The sequence below is a fragment of the Netta rufina genome (assembly GCF_964035555.1).
Source record: "Netta rufina genome assembly, chromosome: 5".
Lineage (NCBI taxonomy): Eukaryota > Metazoa > Chordata > Aves > Anseriformes > Anatidae > Netta > Netta rufina.
The window spans coordinates 64212583-64230103 of NC_140128.1; the positions used below are offsets into that span (position 1 = coordinate 64212583).

Consider the following 17521-nt stretch of genomic DNA (forward strand, 5'->3'; position numbering starts at 1 on the left):
CTTGAGCAGGGGAAGGTTGCAAGGAGGAAGGAGCAGCAGAGAAGCAGCACAGCAGAGAAGCAGCATTATGACTGCAAGCCCTATTCACCATCCCCCTGTGCCACTTAGCACAGGAGAAGGCAGAAGAATGGAGATTGAAGCTGAACCTGGGAAGAGGGGGGATCAGGACAGTGTTTTTAGTTTGGTTTTAGTTCTCATTGCCCTACTCTGTTATGAATTAGCAATTCATTAATTATTTTTTGGCGAGCAAGCTCCCTGTCCTTACCTCAACCCACACCTTATTAAATCATATCTTCTCCCCCTGGCCCACTGAGGAAGGAGAATGAAAGCACAGCTGGGTGGGCACCTAGCAGTCAGCGCAGGTCAACCCACCCCAGGAATCAGTATGAGACTGAAAAACATTCTCCAGAGAGCTCCATAAGTTAGTGCAGGGAATTAAAAAAAAAAAATGCATTTATAGTAAACTAGAATTGTACAGAGATACCATTTATCAGTTATCAGCACACAAATCTTGCTTCACACATACCCTGTGAACATCAGCTCATTTTACATGCAAAAGAACAAAAAGCAAGTATTACAACAGTTCTTTAACATCCCTAATTTAGAAAAATATATTTTACTCTTTCTTCGCCGAAACTGCACAGTGAGCTTCATTCACTCTTCTGATCAAGTTGAAGGAGAATAATACTGTCCATAATTCCACGCGTTCTGGTAATTGTACTAGAGAAAGATACACAACAACGCAAGTCAGAACAGCCATGTTCCTGGAAGGGGATCTGATTAAGCTATCTATCATTCCTGAAAGACACATCTAAGTTCACCCCTTTGTAATTTTAATTGCTCTGAACAGACCAGCTGCTGTGGTGATACAAGTGTCAACATGGGTGATACAAGTGTCAACATGCTCCGTGTCACATCCAGAACAATCCTGTCTCAATGCCTTTTGTTTGAGGCTTTACATCAGATTGAGATGCAGGATGCATGCAAAGTGTGGAACAACTCAGGGTGTTCCTCTTCAATATAAGGCCCACAAGCTCTGCACCACCTTACAAAATCTACTGGAAATCAGTTTTGTTACTGAGGTAAAACTGAAGTGTGGTTTAGGCGCAAAGTCAATGATCAGATTTTTAGCAAAGGCCAGTGCTGAAGCAGATACTGTTGCCTGCAGTGTTTTTAATTGCTTAAGAAGCATGCATTAAGCAGCATGCACTTAGAAAGTCTTCAAATACAGAACAGGTCAAAGTGAACCTCCTGTGCCTCAAATCCCCTCTTTGGTAACTGCCCTACAGCTCTTCCTGATTTCCATTTCAACAGAAGGGAAGTAGCAGAAGATAACGGAAGTGTCCACTCTTACAGCAAACCCCACAAGCAAGGAGAGCCAAGTGTCCTGTCACTATTCCCTATAAGTCTATCAGTCTGCAGCTAGCAGAAGCCATCACTGAGGTAGTTGCCATGGTCTCACTGCAACCAGCTGCACCCATCTCAGCTGAGTTTAGGTATTTAGCAGCACAACCCATACTGAGATATAACAACTAGTTAGAAAAAGTTGGTAACCCAAGGTCATCTTCCTGGGCAAAAGGTTGCAGCACAGAACATGTCTATTGCCCTCTGGAAGCAATATCCTTCACCTACACCTCCCTTCACATGAAGAGCTAGCCACCAAGCTGCTAGCACTGCTCCATGCTAAGAGAGAAATATTTTACACTTCTATAACAGAAAGAAAAGCAAGCAACTAAAATGAGCTAGGGTTGTATTCCAACCTTTCCCTGCCAGCTGGCACTTGGCCACAAAGAACAGTGACTGGGAAAACAACAATTTGCGTATATTCAGAACATGTGTTAAAAGAAGTAATCAAAGCATACACCTACCTGATACCAGGCGTTATAGTTGTATGCTGCCTGATTGACCTGCATGTCCCCATCCATCATCTGTGCCGATGCCATAGTTGGGTCATCTGTGAGCATCTTTTTTTCATCTGGCTCTTCTGACCTGCAAAGTTATTATACACTTGTAAATGGTATCTTAGACTTTGAAAAATGTCTGTGTAAGAAATACTAGAATGGATAAGGGTAAGTAATATTTTCCAAGCTGGCATCCTGTCCAAACAGAGCAATGGAATACGAGTCGGAAAAAGATGGTAGTATGTGGTGCTCAGCACAACAGGCTGCTTTTGAAATTATACTGGTGCTCAAACTGAGACACCTACAGCATGCATCTCCTTAGAGATTTAGTTATTTTTAACAGTATTTAGTTATTCCTGTGATACATAATTAAAAGTTAACTTCCAATAAATGTTTCCAAATGTAAGCCAATAGCATAGCCCTGGCATATACTTTTAAGCGATTAAAAAGTTTTGTTCTAACAGTAGGTTTTAAGCTAGTATAGACTAAACAAAACAAAAAGCCTCTGAGATTGTTCTCCAAAATATTTCCAAAGCATTTACATGCTTTGTATCAGACATTTCAGTGGAGTACATGTTGCAGCTACCAGTATTGCAGAACCAATCAAGTCGGTGTATAACCTCAGGTGAACACACTCCCTACCCGTTCTCTGCTCTTCTTTTCAAAGAATCCTGCTCCTTTAGAAGTGCTTGATGTTCATCATAAGCATCCAAAAGCCTGAAGAAGACAAAAGAAAAAAACAGCACTTTGTTCACCACTTCCATGTTTTAAATATAAGCAACCATTTTAAGAAGTCTAGTTCAAAATGTAAAAATACTAAAACATTCTAAAACAAATTCAATCCTAATCTGTATTTTTTTCCAGTGATTCACAATGGAGATAGGAAAACAAACAAAGTAATTTGAAAGGGGGATTCCACAATGCAGAGTAAAAAATTTTTTCAGAAGTGTTACCTTAAAAATTCCCAACATTTTGCTCAACTTTTAGCATGCTTCACACAGTTCTTTATAAACAAACATTATAGAGAGATTTTAGACAACTTGTCTGTGATACAACTACTCCTTCCAGTAATTAAATTACTTCACCTAAGTGTTGATGCTATCCATAGGAGTATTGATATTTAGGAAGCTGCACTTCTTTGACTACTGGAAATGAGTATTAGACAGAATTAAAACAATTCTGAAGTTGTACCCACTGCCTTTTCCCAAAGGGTATGGAAAGAACAAATGTATCTAACACAGAACAAGAGTTACAGTATTCATGTACTAAGTATAACCACCTATTGACGAATGAAAGCTTAAGACTTATATTTCCTAACTGAAATTCACATGAATAGCTAAATATAAAGTTCATTCGCAGCATAAAACAGTTTACAAGATATCAGTTGAAAAATGCTTCTTCTATCAATATTGCTCTTAGTGAAAAGTTTCTTGTACAGATTCTGCCCTCTCATATTATTTGAGAGCTTAAAATTTAATTTTGTTTGGACTGTTTAGGACTCCGAAGTTGCAATGCCCAGCTGCCATGCAAGTTTGAGTGTTCAGAGTCAACGTAAGTTGAAACTATTTTTCAAAAAACATACAAAGCAGAAAAACTAACTCATGGTTAAACTTTCCAAGTTAATTAGCTGAAAAATGTAAACAAAAACAAAAACTTATTTTACATTAGAGAATATTAAGATGAAAAAAGGCTATTAGCAATAGAAGTGCAAATTTCACTTAGATATCTGATCCTCCCATGTAAGCGTACAGCACTGTTAACAATTCTAAACATAGAGAAATAGTTTTGGAACATGAAGCAGTGACCCAGGGTACAGAAATATTTTACACCTGTGTCGCAGAACACTTCACTTTCTCTTTGAGAGGCATCCCCCTTTAAAGTAAGAAGTGACAGGCAACAGGATTTTGCCCTATAAGGCATTAGGTATTTCAGGAAAAAAAAAAGGATAACTTTCTGAAAAGAAATTTCTACTTCAAGATAGTCAAAATAGGACTTTGGTTTAGAAAAACACCTACACCTCAGAGAGCTGATGACAAAAAAAAAAAAACACCTTATGGACGCAGCTAATGCTACCCCTTTCCTACTACTTTTACAACCCCTCTTTTGGTGACCTTAGTTTGGCCACTGCACAGATTATATCTTACTTGTTTACATCAGAACCAAAGTCTTCAAGAAATTCCACTTTTCTCTGAGAAAATGTAATCCTCATTTTTATAGACAATTCACCATTAACAGCTTTATCAAAACAGCTCAAAATGTTTTCTTCGTTTTGCTTGAGATCACCGCTGTACTCCATTTCAAGTAAGTTGAGATACAGTTTTGTATTTTCCTGTGGGAAAAAATAAAGTATCGGAAGCTGCAGATCTGTCATATATTTAACACTGAATGCATGTCTACAATGTGTTCTGAAACATAAGCATATGCTAAGACAGCCAATATAAACATCTTGTTCTTAAATGAGGTCAGAGATGACCAACATATTTCACAAATAGAACAGAAATTAGCTAACACTACAAAAACAGATCTGATGTTGAGCTAACAGTTAGGGCTGGAGTGTTACACAAAATGCTTCAAGAATACTGCCTGCATGGTCACTTTTGTTTGCCTTGAGATACAAACACTCCCGTAAGTGTTTATGGTTCTAAAGAGGGAACATGAAGGTACGAAGCAAGTTATGCATCTGATTAAAGAGACTTACAGCTTGCAAATTTCCAGAGTTGAAAGCTGTAAATATGGCAACATCAGTTTAGAGGGACTGGTGTCTCCATGCAGCAATGGAACATTACATACAGTCAAAATACCTGTCATCATTGTTGCCATATTTATAAAAGGGGTTCAGAAAGAAAAAAAACAGTTTGCTGTATTAAAAACAAAAACAAAGAGGAAACACATACTTTGTCAATTTCTATGGCTTCTGACAGCACTTTTCTTGCCTTTGGAAGATTCTTCTGTACTTTGAAGAGGTGCCGAGCTAATTTGATGGAATAAAATGACGATTCACTAACTGACTTGGCGTTCCTAATGGCTTCTTCAAGCAGGTGTTCAGCTTCTTCCATGTTTCCATGTCTGCGCTCTAAGCTTACTCTTCGCAAGCGAACCATAGCTAGACCTAGAATACATTCTTCAAATGTTTTCAAGATTCTTCTTGCTTCGTCGATGTTGCCTAAAACACCAGTGAAAATGCCTTAAAATGATACATTCAACAGCATCTTCAAAACAGAATCCCTCCCAGTAAAAACCTTGTTCTTACCCTGCTGTTCCTCAAAGGCAGCCCACAGCATGTGAACCATTGGTTTCTTGGGAAGATGTATTGTGCAAGCCCTGCTGTAGACATGCCTCACTCCTTCAATACTATGATTCTCCATGTATTTGGCATACTATAGTTGAAAACAGAGCAGAGATTGAACAATATTACAGCTTATATTTGTCTTTAAATACCTGACAGAACGATAAAATTCTTTTGTTTAAACCCATTCAGCACCTTTATTGAACCACTAGACTAGTTTCTGTAAGGAAGGACGTAGAGAGGCAACGAAGTTGGCATATGCAGCAGTCAAATCTGGTTGCAAGCAGACCATCTCCTAATGCAACAGATATAGTTATATATGAACAACATTCAACAAGAGTACAAAAGGTTAGTCACTAGATCAATGTATGCAGTCGGTAGGAGATCAGTGGTAAACCACTTCCCTTACCTTAATCCAGAAGTCCTCATAGAGGGCACATGAAATAACACATCTTTCAAAGAGGACCACAACTCGCTCATGAGTTCCATTTTCTATCTCAAATTCTAAGTACTCTTTCCAGTTTTTCAGCTGAGCTTTCTCCAGAGGTTTTACGTGAAAGTAAGGCCTCTTTATCTGCAAGAGTGATAGGTTGGCAACGTATGACTAATAAGCATACAACCAGATGGGTTAGAAAACAACCCCAAGCCATTCAAGTAATGCCACTGAAATAAGCAGGACTTCAGAGTGTTTCTTCATCACCTATTCGAGTCAGTCAAGTGGGATAATCCCACTTGATTGGGAAACTGCTGACAGTTACATTACACCAATGCTTTGTTTGCCTATAAAGCTTTTTGAATGCAAGTGTTCAAAGAACTTGAAGAACAAGACAATTATTCCCTTGCAAACCTACTGTTACAACATAACAAGGACATTATAAATAACAATTATTGTCCACATACAAATATACGAAGTACTTACCATTGTACTAGTGCACATCCTACAAATTAAGTTCCAAATTTAGTTGAGAAACATGGCAAGGAAAGACAAAGCATCGGATTGAACTTCAGATGAAATATTTACATTAAGCTGATTATTTAGTAGCTAGCAAGATTGCATTTTTACTCTTGACAAGAGGAGTTCTGATGGACAGAGTTCAAAAGGGAAAATTTAAACACTGCTTTGAACTCAACATAGCAAAACATCCTTCCAGGGATCTTTTGCTTTTCTTCTCTTCAGTTTTAATTTCACCTCATAATTTCTCTCCTGTACATTTCTACCCCAGCGACATCCATCCAAGTCTCCAGAGAAATTTTATAATTAAGCAGAAACATTCAATCCTTCAAGGCCACACAAAACCTAAAGCCCACCATCCCCTCCACGCTCCTTACTGAGCTCTACTATGGAATCCAGTAAGGTCCTTGTCTTGATAAATTCACAGATGCATTGGTGCCACTGAAGTAATAGTAAAGAAGGTCTAAGTGGCCTCCATCACTGCTACCTGACATCAACTGTGTATCGACCTCACTTCTGTCCATTGTAAAGACTTATATAGTTTTGTTTTCCACTCTTTATAGACCCAACATGTTAGTATCTATAGAGAAGAAATACTTTTAGTAGAGCAGGTATAGATTCTGGCCAAGAGCAATATAGAAAACCCATCAGAAAACAGGTTATTCTACGGCATGTCTGCAGTTGTAGCATTCTTCAAATCTTCAATAATCTGTAGCTTACTGATCCTGTGAGTATAACAGCTACACTCACACAACACATCAGCATATCTGACCCTCATCTCCTCTAGGGACAAGTTTGGTATCCTTTGCTTCCTTCTAGGACAGGTATCTTGTACAAAAGTGTTCCTGCAACACGCAGAACTGGTAACAACAGCACTTCAGGCTGTTGTGTAACAAGAAAGGGGAGATCGCTTTGGTCTGACTTTGTGCTAGGAATGATTACAGTGCTGTATTTTTGAGTTCCTTTGGCTTATAAGGTATCTTGCCTACTCTAACAGAGCATGGTGAGTAATGTAAGAACAGGTCTGAGATCGCGCAGACTATTGAAGAACCTCTGAGATCTGTCCCAGCTGTTCAATATCATCTTTTCAAAGAGTGTGATGTAAATTTAAGACAAGAACAAAATGTTATACAATACCATGTTTGCCAAATTGAGAATTAAAAACTCAGGCTGCTTTTAAAAAGTAATTAAGCTTAATTCTATATAGGAAGTATTTTGATAAATAAACGATTGGCTTAATTACTTCTAACATGTTATATATGGGAGCTGCAGGTTATGATGGCTACTTCTGGAAAACAAAACTAACTGATTTCAGACTTGAGTGCAACCAAAAAATACACATGCAAACACGAACATCACTCTGCTTTTAGGACACGCCTACCTTTTCAATTAAAGAAGGGAGGAAGGTAGCAACTCCAGTGATTTTGTAATACTCCAGGTGCATACTGATTGGCATAGCGTTTCATACATGTACATTTAAAGACTACTCAGTAAAATAACATTACACCATCTTGCCTCTCTTCAAATACTGTTTGAAGACTGTTACATCCTCAGATGACAGAGTTGACCTCACAAGCTGCTTTTTGATAGGAAGAATGGCACAGAAGTAAAGCTAGATCTTTGTTCAAAACACCACAGTTTAAACTGTAAGGCCTGCCTAACTGTTAATCAAAATTCTTAATTCCCAGTTTGTTCAAAACTGACACATGCTGCCTCACATAGAAAAAAGAAGTGAACTTACCCCTTCCTCAAATGTCCACCTCTTACTGACTTCATGTTCATTGTGATTGAACATTTCTTGATGAATCTCAATGATCCTGTGCCTCATGTTTTCTATTTCAGTGATTAGCTAAAACACAATTGTTAAAAAAAATGTAACAGGTAGATACCACAGTGCATTTTAAGATAACAGAAATATAGGCAAAGTAGCACAGATGCACTAAATGCTATACGAAACAGCTTGGGAAGGGAGGGGGGCGTTGCCCCGATGATACCTTGGCTCTTAGCGCAACCCAATTGAATTTGTTTTCTGTGTGAAGTTTTGGTCTCATCTTAACGATGATGAACTCCATTTCTTTCATACCTATGAAAATGCTGGAAGCGTATGCTCTACAGACAAAGAGCAGTGATATGCAAAAAACTAGGTGAACAGATCTGCTACAAACATACTAGATTGTCTGCAAATATATACTTCTCTTAGCCACAGATTAGGGCAAGGAATCCAACAAACTCTCTCTGCAAGTGTACCTTGGCAGGGTCAGTTATATCTTCAGTACCAGAGGGCAGATCATCTCCAGGTGACACATCCTCCCCACTGTGGCCATTCGCAGATGCCAGTTCTCTGCGCAGCTGAATAAACTGCTCCGTAGTTAGAAGTTCTCGTGGCAAATTGTTTTGTACATGGTCTTTAAACCTAAGAGAGTTAGAAACAAGTCAACACACATTTGACGTTTTCTGTTTTAATACTCTGCATAACCAGAACACACAATAAACCCTACTGGGATTCTTTATTACTTTATCAACCTAGAGCAAAAATGAGCATGCAACTTGTGACAACACGTGCACAAAACAAACCTCGCACTATTTTTCAGATATTCAGAAGCTTTACATTTGAAAGCAAAATTAAAGGACAAGGAAATTCAGTGGTGAAAACAGAGCACTTAGGTCTGCGAAAATTACAAGGAAGACCGCTGTATAATTTAACTAGAGCTTCCGGATCCCTCTTAACCTCTCTGTACTAACACAGAATTCTACTATCTAACACTTATCCAAGTACTTCTATTTGGGTTTCAACAAAATTAATGTTTAACCACAAACAAGCACTGCATGAGGAAGTAAGTTTTAAAAATCGCTCTTCTGCTTTTTTTTCCAAAGACATCCCCACTTCTCACTGACGCTTCCAATGCCTTCCTTTATTCCACAGCAGAATTTGTGTTTTAATGAAAAGCCATATTCTGAAAATGTGTATCAGTACTTAAAAGTTAGTCAAAGCATGAGTAAATAAACGAATATATAAAGCTAAGCAACTATTTTAAACTGCTCTTAATAAATATTTTCGCATTTACAGAAATAGGTATGCATGTGCTTGAGAAATTCATGGCATTAGCTACTCCTTTGTTTTCTCTTTACCTTTGGAAGTGATGACTGTAGAGCTGTGTTGGAATTCCAAGGATACGATCATATATGGATGTAACTTCCCTCAGGTTTCCCTGCTCATTTTCCCAGTTTATATACATCTCCCATAGTCTGTCAGAACGGAAATCTGTCCCAGCGGCTAAAACTGCGTGTTCGTAGGCTCTGAAAAGTAATTTACAGTTGATTCTGAATGCGGTGACAGAGCAAGGAATAGTTCTGGTTTTTATTTATTTAGGTATTTTGCTTAGAGATTCTAGATGTCCTCATTTACTTGCAAACCCACAAATTCATGATTTAAATTCTTCAAAGTATCTTCTAGATATCTGTCACAAGACCTCTAGAGATTCAGAGTTCACACTTACCTTGTTTTCTCCAGTACTATTACAACAGAGCAAAAAAAGTTAACAGAAAAAAAGCCAAAATACAAAACACGAAGAAAATACATAGTCTTTAGCACTTAGATCCTGCAAAGAAGCTTCTAAATTTAATTTCGGTTCAAACTGTAGTGCAACCTCTTACTCAACCAGGGCCATTACCAGCAGATGAGCTGAGATATTCTAGAATCACCAAGAAATTAAATTAAAAATCTTCTGTGGAGAACCTGTTCCAGCACTGCATACCACTCTAGAGCTTCACAAAGTATTTCTAAGGTGCAGTCTGAAGTTCACAACTTGTACCACGTTGTAATGTCTACCACTACTCCATTTAGCTCCATAAACTCCTAGAACTCCCTAAAATAGGTCGTTATTAGGTAGCCCCTTAGTGTAGCTGGATTAAGGTGTTTAAGTTATGTAACTATCCGCACGTGCTTCTTGGACCACTTAGGCTGCTTTCAACTTACCCTCGAATCGTATTGTTAGTTTCAGGATCATCGGGGTCCAAGGTGTCTTTTAAGAAGTTTATATAATGTATCCAAAGGTCAACACTAAGAGGAATTGCCTGAAGCCCTCTGCGATAAACCTATGAAGAGAACATGAACTGTACTTCAAATACTCACTGGTGTCCTAAGAGAGAGGCAACACTGTGTTATCCGGTGAACCTTAGAAATACTAATTACTGGAATTTTGTTTAAATAATCTACCATTACCATTCGGGTGGAGGTTGGATAGAACATGGCAATGTTCTGATCTCCACGTGCAGAGTCTTGATCTTCAAAGCGCAGCGGTCCCTGCATTCTGACCAGGTTGTGTGGGCAGGCTTTGGGGTACAGACCATAGGGCACAGACCCATTAGAGCATCATTGACAGCGTCTGACCAAAAATGCAATAAGATGTAGCAATTGTGACCAGCAAACCAACTATATTGCTTTGAAAATGAGTAATAAATGTAAGTGACAGAAAAGCCCTGCCCTACTTGTTAAGCTGCAGTGTAATACAGAGGCTTGCACTGCAAAGCTTGACAAACTGTAGAGGTTTAACGCACCTGCCAACAAAGAGAGAAAACATTAGCTACAAATGCCACAGAAGTGACAAGTGCAAACAAAATCCCTACAGACCTGACCACGTGTGGCAGGTACTGGCAGCCAAATGACTTGCAGCGCGTTAGTCATTATTTGGCCAACGGGACCAACGGCAACTGCTTCGCCCAGCTACCTACGTACCTCATCGGACTGTTTAATGTTGTCGTGTCGCTTTTCGAGGTCTGCATACTTTTTCCAATATCCATAACAATATGGATAATGTGTGAAAAACTTGTCAAACGCTTTCCTGGCAGCCGGTATGTGGTTCTGCAAGAAACACACAGCGAAAGGTAATATGTTATCTCCAACATACAGCCCGAGGAACAGAACAAGCACCTAGCTGGCATCTTGTCCGGGAACGACAGCTGCAGGCAGAGCACGCAGCCATGCAGCGCAGTACAACATCTCCACCATCTCACAGACAGATCAGGAGAAGCATAAAAACAGGACAAAAACGATGAAGTGTCTTCAGTAGCTTTTTCCTAGCCACAAAGTTAACAGCTTGGAGACTTCCTTAGACAGAGTCATTTTCCTGTTACAGCCCTGTGCAATTTTTGTTTTTCATGAATTTACATGGGCTCAAGAAGCAACAAAACTTCTGTATTCAAGTATCCTGCAGTTAAGTCCCACAAGTCAGTCCTATGTTGTGTGACAATCCATTCGTGCTTTTGGACACGTGGTTAAGAATCAAATGAAAGCAACAGATGGGAGGTCACATTGAGCTTATTCTCACCAAAAGCTGAGAAGGGTGATACAAAACTCAAGTGGGATCAACATGTTTTTAGTAATAGTGAATGTGCCCAAGTGCCTAGCTTTCAAAAAGCTAGCAAGAATTTTCTGTTTGCATTATAGGTGATTATTTACTACCAAAATCTAATTGCAGAGAGTTATCTCTGGTAAAGAACAAGTTCTAGCAGGCAGGTTCACCTTTAGAATCTGGAACAAAGTTCTTTTAAGTGAAAAAAAAAAACCACATTATTAACATTTTCAAAACAATTACTGTTTTAACACTGCCTTCAAAATTGTTGCTCTTGTTTTGTGATCTCTGCTGACAACACTGGTAACAGTGACTGTCTTGAAACTGTATGTATGAAAGCCTGACATACAGGTCTAGATTCCTTACTGGAATAACTGCTGTCTTAAAACAGCACATATCAACGCCTGATGGACTGTTCTAGGTTTGTTACTGGAATATGTTAGCTAATTTGGTTTTGTTTGGTTATTTCTGGAAGACTAAGGAAAAAGGGGGCACATACTAACCTCTTGCTCTACGTACTGCAGGAGATATACCCATCCTGTGAAATCCTGGTGATTGTCCTCTACTACTTTCCAGAACTTGTCAAAATCTGGAGGGAAGCCAGCCTCAATATCTGTTGTCTGTAAGCTTTCAATATTTGGAATTTCACCCTCTTCTTGTGCGTTCTCTTCATTCAAATCAGGGGAACTATCAGGTGATTGTTCCATCTCAGTTACACTCATAATTTCTGTACTGAAGTCCATATGCTGTTCTTCTGTTGCTGTTTCGGTGCCATTGCCTGTGCTGTCATTGCTTACAGTCGTCGTTGTCGTCTTCTCCTCCTCTGTATTATCCGAGTTCTCCATGGCTGAGGTTAAAGGTGTCCTGCAGTACTATCCTACAGAAATAAAAACATTCAACGTTCCAGCAGTGAAGATCCAAGTAGAACTGGGCTGTGAAATATCAGCCCATGCAGTCACTAATTCAGCTGCAACACTAGCAGAAAAAGGCTTTGAGAGCTGTAGCTGTTCCTACTTATAGGGAGGGGATGAGGGAAGCTTTTATTCCTAATAGCTGTTACTTAAATCAGAAAGCTGCCCACCCTCTCTAATGGCGGCAGAGAGTAGATTGGTTAAGCTGCAAATAAAGAGCTGAGGGTATTAAGATGTGTTACTTTAAAAACATCCATTGTGTTACTTTTGTAACACATTGTGTTACAAAACAGCCATTGTGTTACTTTAAAAACAGCTCATTGATATTGATCTTTCTCTTGCTCTAATATAAGAGTGTGGAAGATTCAGAAAAAAATAAAATATTCAAAAAATTGGGATTTTACCTAAACAACCAGAGGCAAGTTTCTAGTTAAAATAGGAACATGAGCGTGAATGGATTACTCCTACATTAGACTGCAGAAGGTAACACTCAACCAGTTTCCTGATTCTCAACCATTCAAGAGTCTCCCACGTGCCTCATGCGCTTCTGTGTTTCATCACATCTGCTTCACTCATGAGTCTCATCCACAGCTAAAACAGAAGTTTGTACCCATCGTATATTTTGACATACACACATAAATCTTTGTGGGTTTTCCCAAAAAAATACAACAAATAACTAACAAGGTATAAAAGCAAGCCAATACAGTTTTCCTGGGTGATTCTGTTCGTAGTTCTAAAACTGAGAAGGGCTAGCAAAACTGTCCTTACACAAACAAGAGCTTTAAGACCTAAATTTATTCTGAGACGTGATGGATATTCTCCACTTCTGGCTGATTCGGGCGATGTGTTCCAGCTCAAAAAACACCTCCCCCAGCTCCAGCTACGTCCTCGGATTAGGGGAAGGAAAACGGGAAGAGGAAAAAAAAAAAAAAAGGGACACACACACACACACACACTCTCCGCGTTTCAAGCACAACCTCCAGGTCTCTTCGGCAGTTTGCCTCCAACCGAGCGCCTTCGGGAACGCCCCGAGGGCAGGGCAGCAGCGCGGGGCCCCCCCCTAACGGCGGGCCTGTCCCGGGAACGGCCGGGGCACGCAGCGCAGGGGCGGCCCCGTGCGCCAGGCCCCGAACCGCCGCCGCCTGCGCCGCGCCTGGCGGTACCCGCGGGCCCCGCTGCCCCCCGCAGGCCGGGCCGGGCCCCGCACGCGGCAGCGCCCCGCAGGGCACGGCCCCGCCCCCCCCCCTCCCCCCGCACCGCGCGGCCCTCACGGCGCTGGGCCGGGGCCGGGCCAGACCGGGCCGTGCCGCCCGCCTCGCTCCGTACGGCCCCAGCCCGGCCCCGCGGTGCAAGGCCCGCGCTGCCCGCCCCCTCCCCACGCTCCCGGCCCCGGCCCCACACCCCCGGTCCCGTCCCGGTCCCGTCCCGGCCCCGTTCCCGTCCCGCACCTCCCGCGGTGTCCCCGCGCTGCGGCCTCCTCGCGCTCCGCCGGCCACTGGACGAGCGCGCGGCCCGCGCCTGCGCATTAGAGCCCGCGCCCGCCGCTGCGCCGGCGCTTCGGAGCCTGGCGCCTGCGCGCGGAGCCCCCGCTCCCTCCGGCACCGCGCCTGCGCGCTGCGCGCCGCCTGCCGCCCGCCAAATGGCGGCTCCCTCCCCCCTCCCCTCCCCTTCCCTTCCCATCCCTGAGGGGCGCCACGCTCAGCGCTGTGTCCGCCACGAGCCCTTTATTGCCACAGCGCCCGCCCCGCGCCGAGCCAAAGCCGCCGGCCCCGCGCGGGCAGCTCCGCCTGTGTCCCTTGCGGTGCCCGGTCCGTGCCCCGTCCCGTCAGGCCGGCAGCTCCAGGACCTCCTCCAGGCTCCTCCTGACGTGCGGGGGCTGCGCGGCGGCGCGTGCCAGCAGCACGGGGCCCATCTGCGCGAACAGGGCCCGGGACAGCTTGGCCGTGGCCGCCCGGATGCTGCCCCCGGTCCCCGGTGCGGGGCCGCCGCTGCTCGCCGTGCCCAGCAGGTGCCAGAGCACGGCCAGGACCTTCTGCTCCACGGCCTGCGGCTTCCGCGGGTACAGCTCCGCCACCAGATCTGCGTGACAGGAACAGCGCGTCAGCAGCCGCTGGAAATTGTTGTAAAACACAGTTCAGAAGCGACCCCCCTGCTCTGAGGGAGGTTTAAAAGCACCGAGTCACACAGCAGAGTCTCCTCAGAGCCACTGGCACAAAAACCTGGCCGTTTGCCAGCAGAATGAATGGCCCTCACTGGGCCGGCTTTCCCTACAAACACCTCTTTAGTCATCTCAAAAATTCACACAACTGTTGATGAGTTTAACTCTCTACTAAAAATAAACACGCCATGCACTCGCACAGCATTTGATATTTTACGATTCTCCTCCATCTCAGAAATACCCAGTAGGTGTTTGAATTTAAGGAACAATGTAACCTCACACTAGAAATGTATGTGTATTCAATGAAGCGTTTTCTCTACTTGGACAATTACATCATGAATTCGCTATCTAATTGGCAAGTACTTGCCTTTGTGCTAGGATGCGTGTGGACTTTTCTGATATACAGAATCACAGAATTTCTAGGTTGGAAGAGACCTCAAGGTCATCGAGTCCAACCTCCAACCTAACGCTAACAGTCCCCACTAAACCATATCCCTAAGCTCTACATCTAAACGTCTTTTGAAGACTTCCAGGGATGGTGACTCCACCACTTCCCTGGGCAGCCTGTTCCAATGCTCCAATGTTCCAATACGTAATGCAAGCTACTCAGAAAAATCCCACCAAGAGAATTTAAAGGTTTGGTGATTAATACTTTCTGAAAGTATGCATTTAGGATCATTTCAAGAATAGACCTTCCACTGTAATGTTTAGTTCAATGTTATGGCTATTACACAGCGAACTACTCTCAAAGTAAGCCAAGTTCAAGCTTACTGCCCATGAAGACATCTCTTGTTCCCTTAAAACATCAAAGGGAAATCCAACACTACTGCTAGTAATAATCCCCAATATTAAAATATGTATGCACGTTCTAAAACATTTGTCTTTAAACTTCTGACACCTGCTTAGGAAGCAGACCATCATGAAGTCTGCCATCTGTGTGGTGCCTCTAGCTCAGCTTGCACCTTGTCTCCTTTACGACTGAACACCAAGAAGTGTTACCAAGCCCCTGGGGCAATGAGAACAAAACCAACTATGAAAAGTAAAAAGGTATGGCAGTAAAGTTGTGGAGCTGGAAGGAGACAGCCTTAGGGAAGAGAAAAAAGCAGTCACTCTTCCTGGCAGGAGTACAGGGGAGTGGGTGCTGAGAGGCAACAGGACTTGCAGCAAGTAAGCGAAGGAGGCCCTGGGCCCCTGGCTCTACCTGGACACAAATGGTCACTCACAGGGCAGAGGGAGATACGAGGGGACCCAACTCACAGCACAATTTAATATAAAGCTGCTCAGTTTCCAAGAGAATGAAATTCACCACAAAACAACCCTTTTTCTCTTTGGTTTGATAAGCTTAAGCTGTTTACACCTCTTCTGGGGGAGTATCTAAATATAATCTTTTATTTTGTCAGTAATAGCTTCAATTTGCATTAGAAGGGGGGTGAAATTTGAAAATTATTGCATTGTTAACACTCACAATCTACTGTGGCAGATATGCAGCCACCACCATCCTATAATGGATTTGCATAATTAGGATGGTAGAAAAACAAGCAAACATGCAGAGCAAAACTTCACCTTACCAGCAAGCTTTTCTGTGATGTCTTGTTTTGCTTTTCCATGCAGAAACTGGGCTTTTGTGCAGAATGGCTGGAGAAGCAAATAGTTGTCTAAATTCAAAGAACAAAACACATTAAGAATTGGAAACAGAAAATTAAACACACAGGAAATTAATACAATATAGAAAAATGTAAATAAGAACCTTACTTGTGATGTATTTACTACAAAAATCACAACATATTATTTAAGGGGATAAAAGCCTAAAAGATACTCTTAACAAGCCCTAGCTCCTCCTAGTCTGGTAAAACATAGCATTTTCATTTACTGAAAGTACTAACAAAAGAGATGAAGATGGAAAATAGCTGTGGTATACACACATCTCTGAGAGTCTAGTCCTTTGACCTGCTCAAGAGATTCATCAGTCTGACACGCTTCTGGATGATGAGACACCTGCTATGCAAATATAACAAACCCACCTATGTGCTTGAGACAAGTCCAGCTAGCTGCATTTCCCTATTGAAATATGAAGATGACTTGTGTGCTTTAAAATGTGTGAGAATAAAACCAATGATGCATTACACAATGTAACAATTTGATGAAAATTATTGGAAAGAACAACTCTTTAAATTAAAAATGTAATTAATGCAATTAAAACTCTTCAAAATTAAGAGGGAGAAAATTACCTAAGTGTTGACATAGAGCCTGAATAACATTTGTGGCAGCTGCATAAATCCCTGGATTTTTGGAGTTTAGGTTGTTGTCTACCATTGCAGGAACCAACATGTTGATCACCGGAGATAAATTGTCTTTCAGCAGTGGAATCATCTTGTACATTGTCTCCAAAGCAACCTGATTTACTTTACTGTTTGAGTCATGTAAGCGAGGCTTGAAAGCATCAAAGATCTGAAAAAGCATCCAAACAACATTTGTCTGAATTAATTAATACTTGAGGTAGATATTATGTTTCTTGCTTTTTTGTTACAATTCAGTTGTCCATCTTAGCAAAAGATGGCTCTGATATGCAAATACTTGGGATTATTTTTTGAGCAAGTAAGCCAGCACTCACTATTTTTATATTGTGTACGACTGAAGTGTATCCAATGTTCCCTGTACTTCAGTCGTTTCTGTGCAATGTAAGAGGCATACTCACTATCTGTAACTTTCAGTGTGACTGATATTTTGTGCAGGCAAATATGTTTAACAAGACATAGTTCTATTTAGCAAAAAGAATGCCCAGTAGTATCTTTGAAATATGTTTAATTTCTGTCTTCTATAGCACACAGTGACAGTTATCATAATTATTATATAAGCTCTATATTATTAACCCTAAGTGTTACCGCAACATATGCAATAACATGCTAAAGTGTGTTTGTTTTTTCCCTTTCAGAGGCATTAGAAATAGATATCCTTCACACAG

At 41.6% G+C, this 17521-nt stretch overlaps 2 protein-coding genes across 5 annotated transcripts in view; both read right to left on the bottom strand.

Moving 5' to 3' along the window:
• Positions 1 to 525: 525 nt before the first annotated feature.
• PRPF39 (pre-mRNA processing factor 39) lies at positions 526 to 13920 on the bottom strand. 4 transcript variants are annotated; one of them, XM_084287865.1, is made up of 14 exons: positions 13850 to 13920; positions 11994 to 12367; positions 10875 to 11000; positions 10116 to 10234; positions 9269 to 9436; positions 8387 to 8552; positions 7881 to 7988; positions 5597 to 5761; positions 5152 to 5278; positions 4796 to 5064; positions 4046 to 4230; positions 2544 to 2618; positions 1869 to 1989; positions 526 to 720 (listed from the first exon to the last, which is right to left on the bottom strand). In XM_084287865.1, the coding sequence occupies exons 2-14, from the start codon at positions 12333 to 12335 to the stop codon at positions 667 to 669; spliced, it is 2025 nt and encodes a 674-aa protein (XP_084143991.1). In that variant the 5' UTR covers positions 12336 to 12367; positions 13850 to 13920; the 3' UTR covers positions 526 to 666. The 4 variants fall into 4 exon arrangements, with proteins under 4 accessions (XP_084143991.1, XP_084143994.1, XP_084143993.1 ...); XM_084287868.1 differs by lacking the exons at positions 11994 to 12367; positions 13850 to 13920 and adding an exon at positions 10362 to 10524 and having other exon boundaries at positions 10875 to 10981; XM_084287867.1 differs by lacking the exons at positions 10875 to 11000; positions 11994 to 12367; positions 13850 to 13920 and adding exons at positions 10362 to 10524; positions 10628 to 10861.
• A 197-nt stretch (positions 13921 to 14117) lies between these two features.
• The window catches only part of TOGARAM1 (TOG array regulator of axonemal microtubules 1), a 39123-nt gene continuing 35719 nt past the window's right edge, over positions 14118 to 17521 (bottom strand). Inside the window, exons 20-22 of the mRNA XM_084287397.1 lie at positions 16788 to 17007; positions 16128 to 16214; positions 14118 to 14480 (exon numbers count right to left, since the gene is read on the bottom strand). Of these exons, the coding sequence (XP_084143523.1) occupies positions 14227 to 14480; positions 16128 to 16214; positions 16788 to 17007 (561 nt within the window). The 3' untranslated portion in view covers positions 14118 to 14226. The remainder of the gene's footprint in view (positions 14481 to 16127; positions 16215 to 16787; positions 17008 to 17521) is intronic.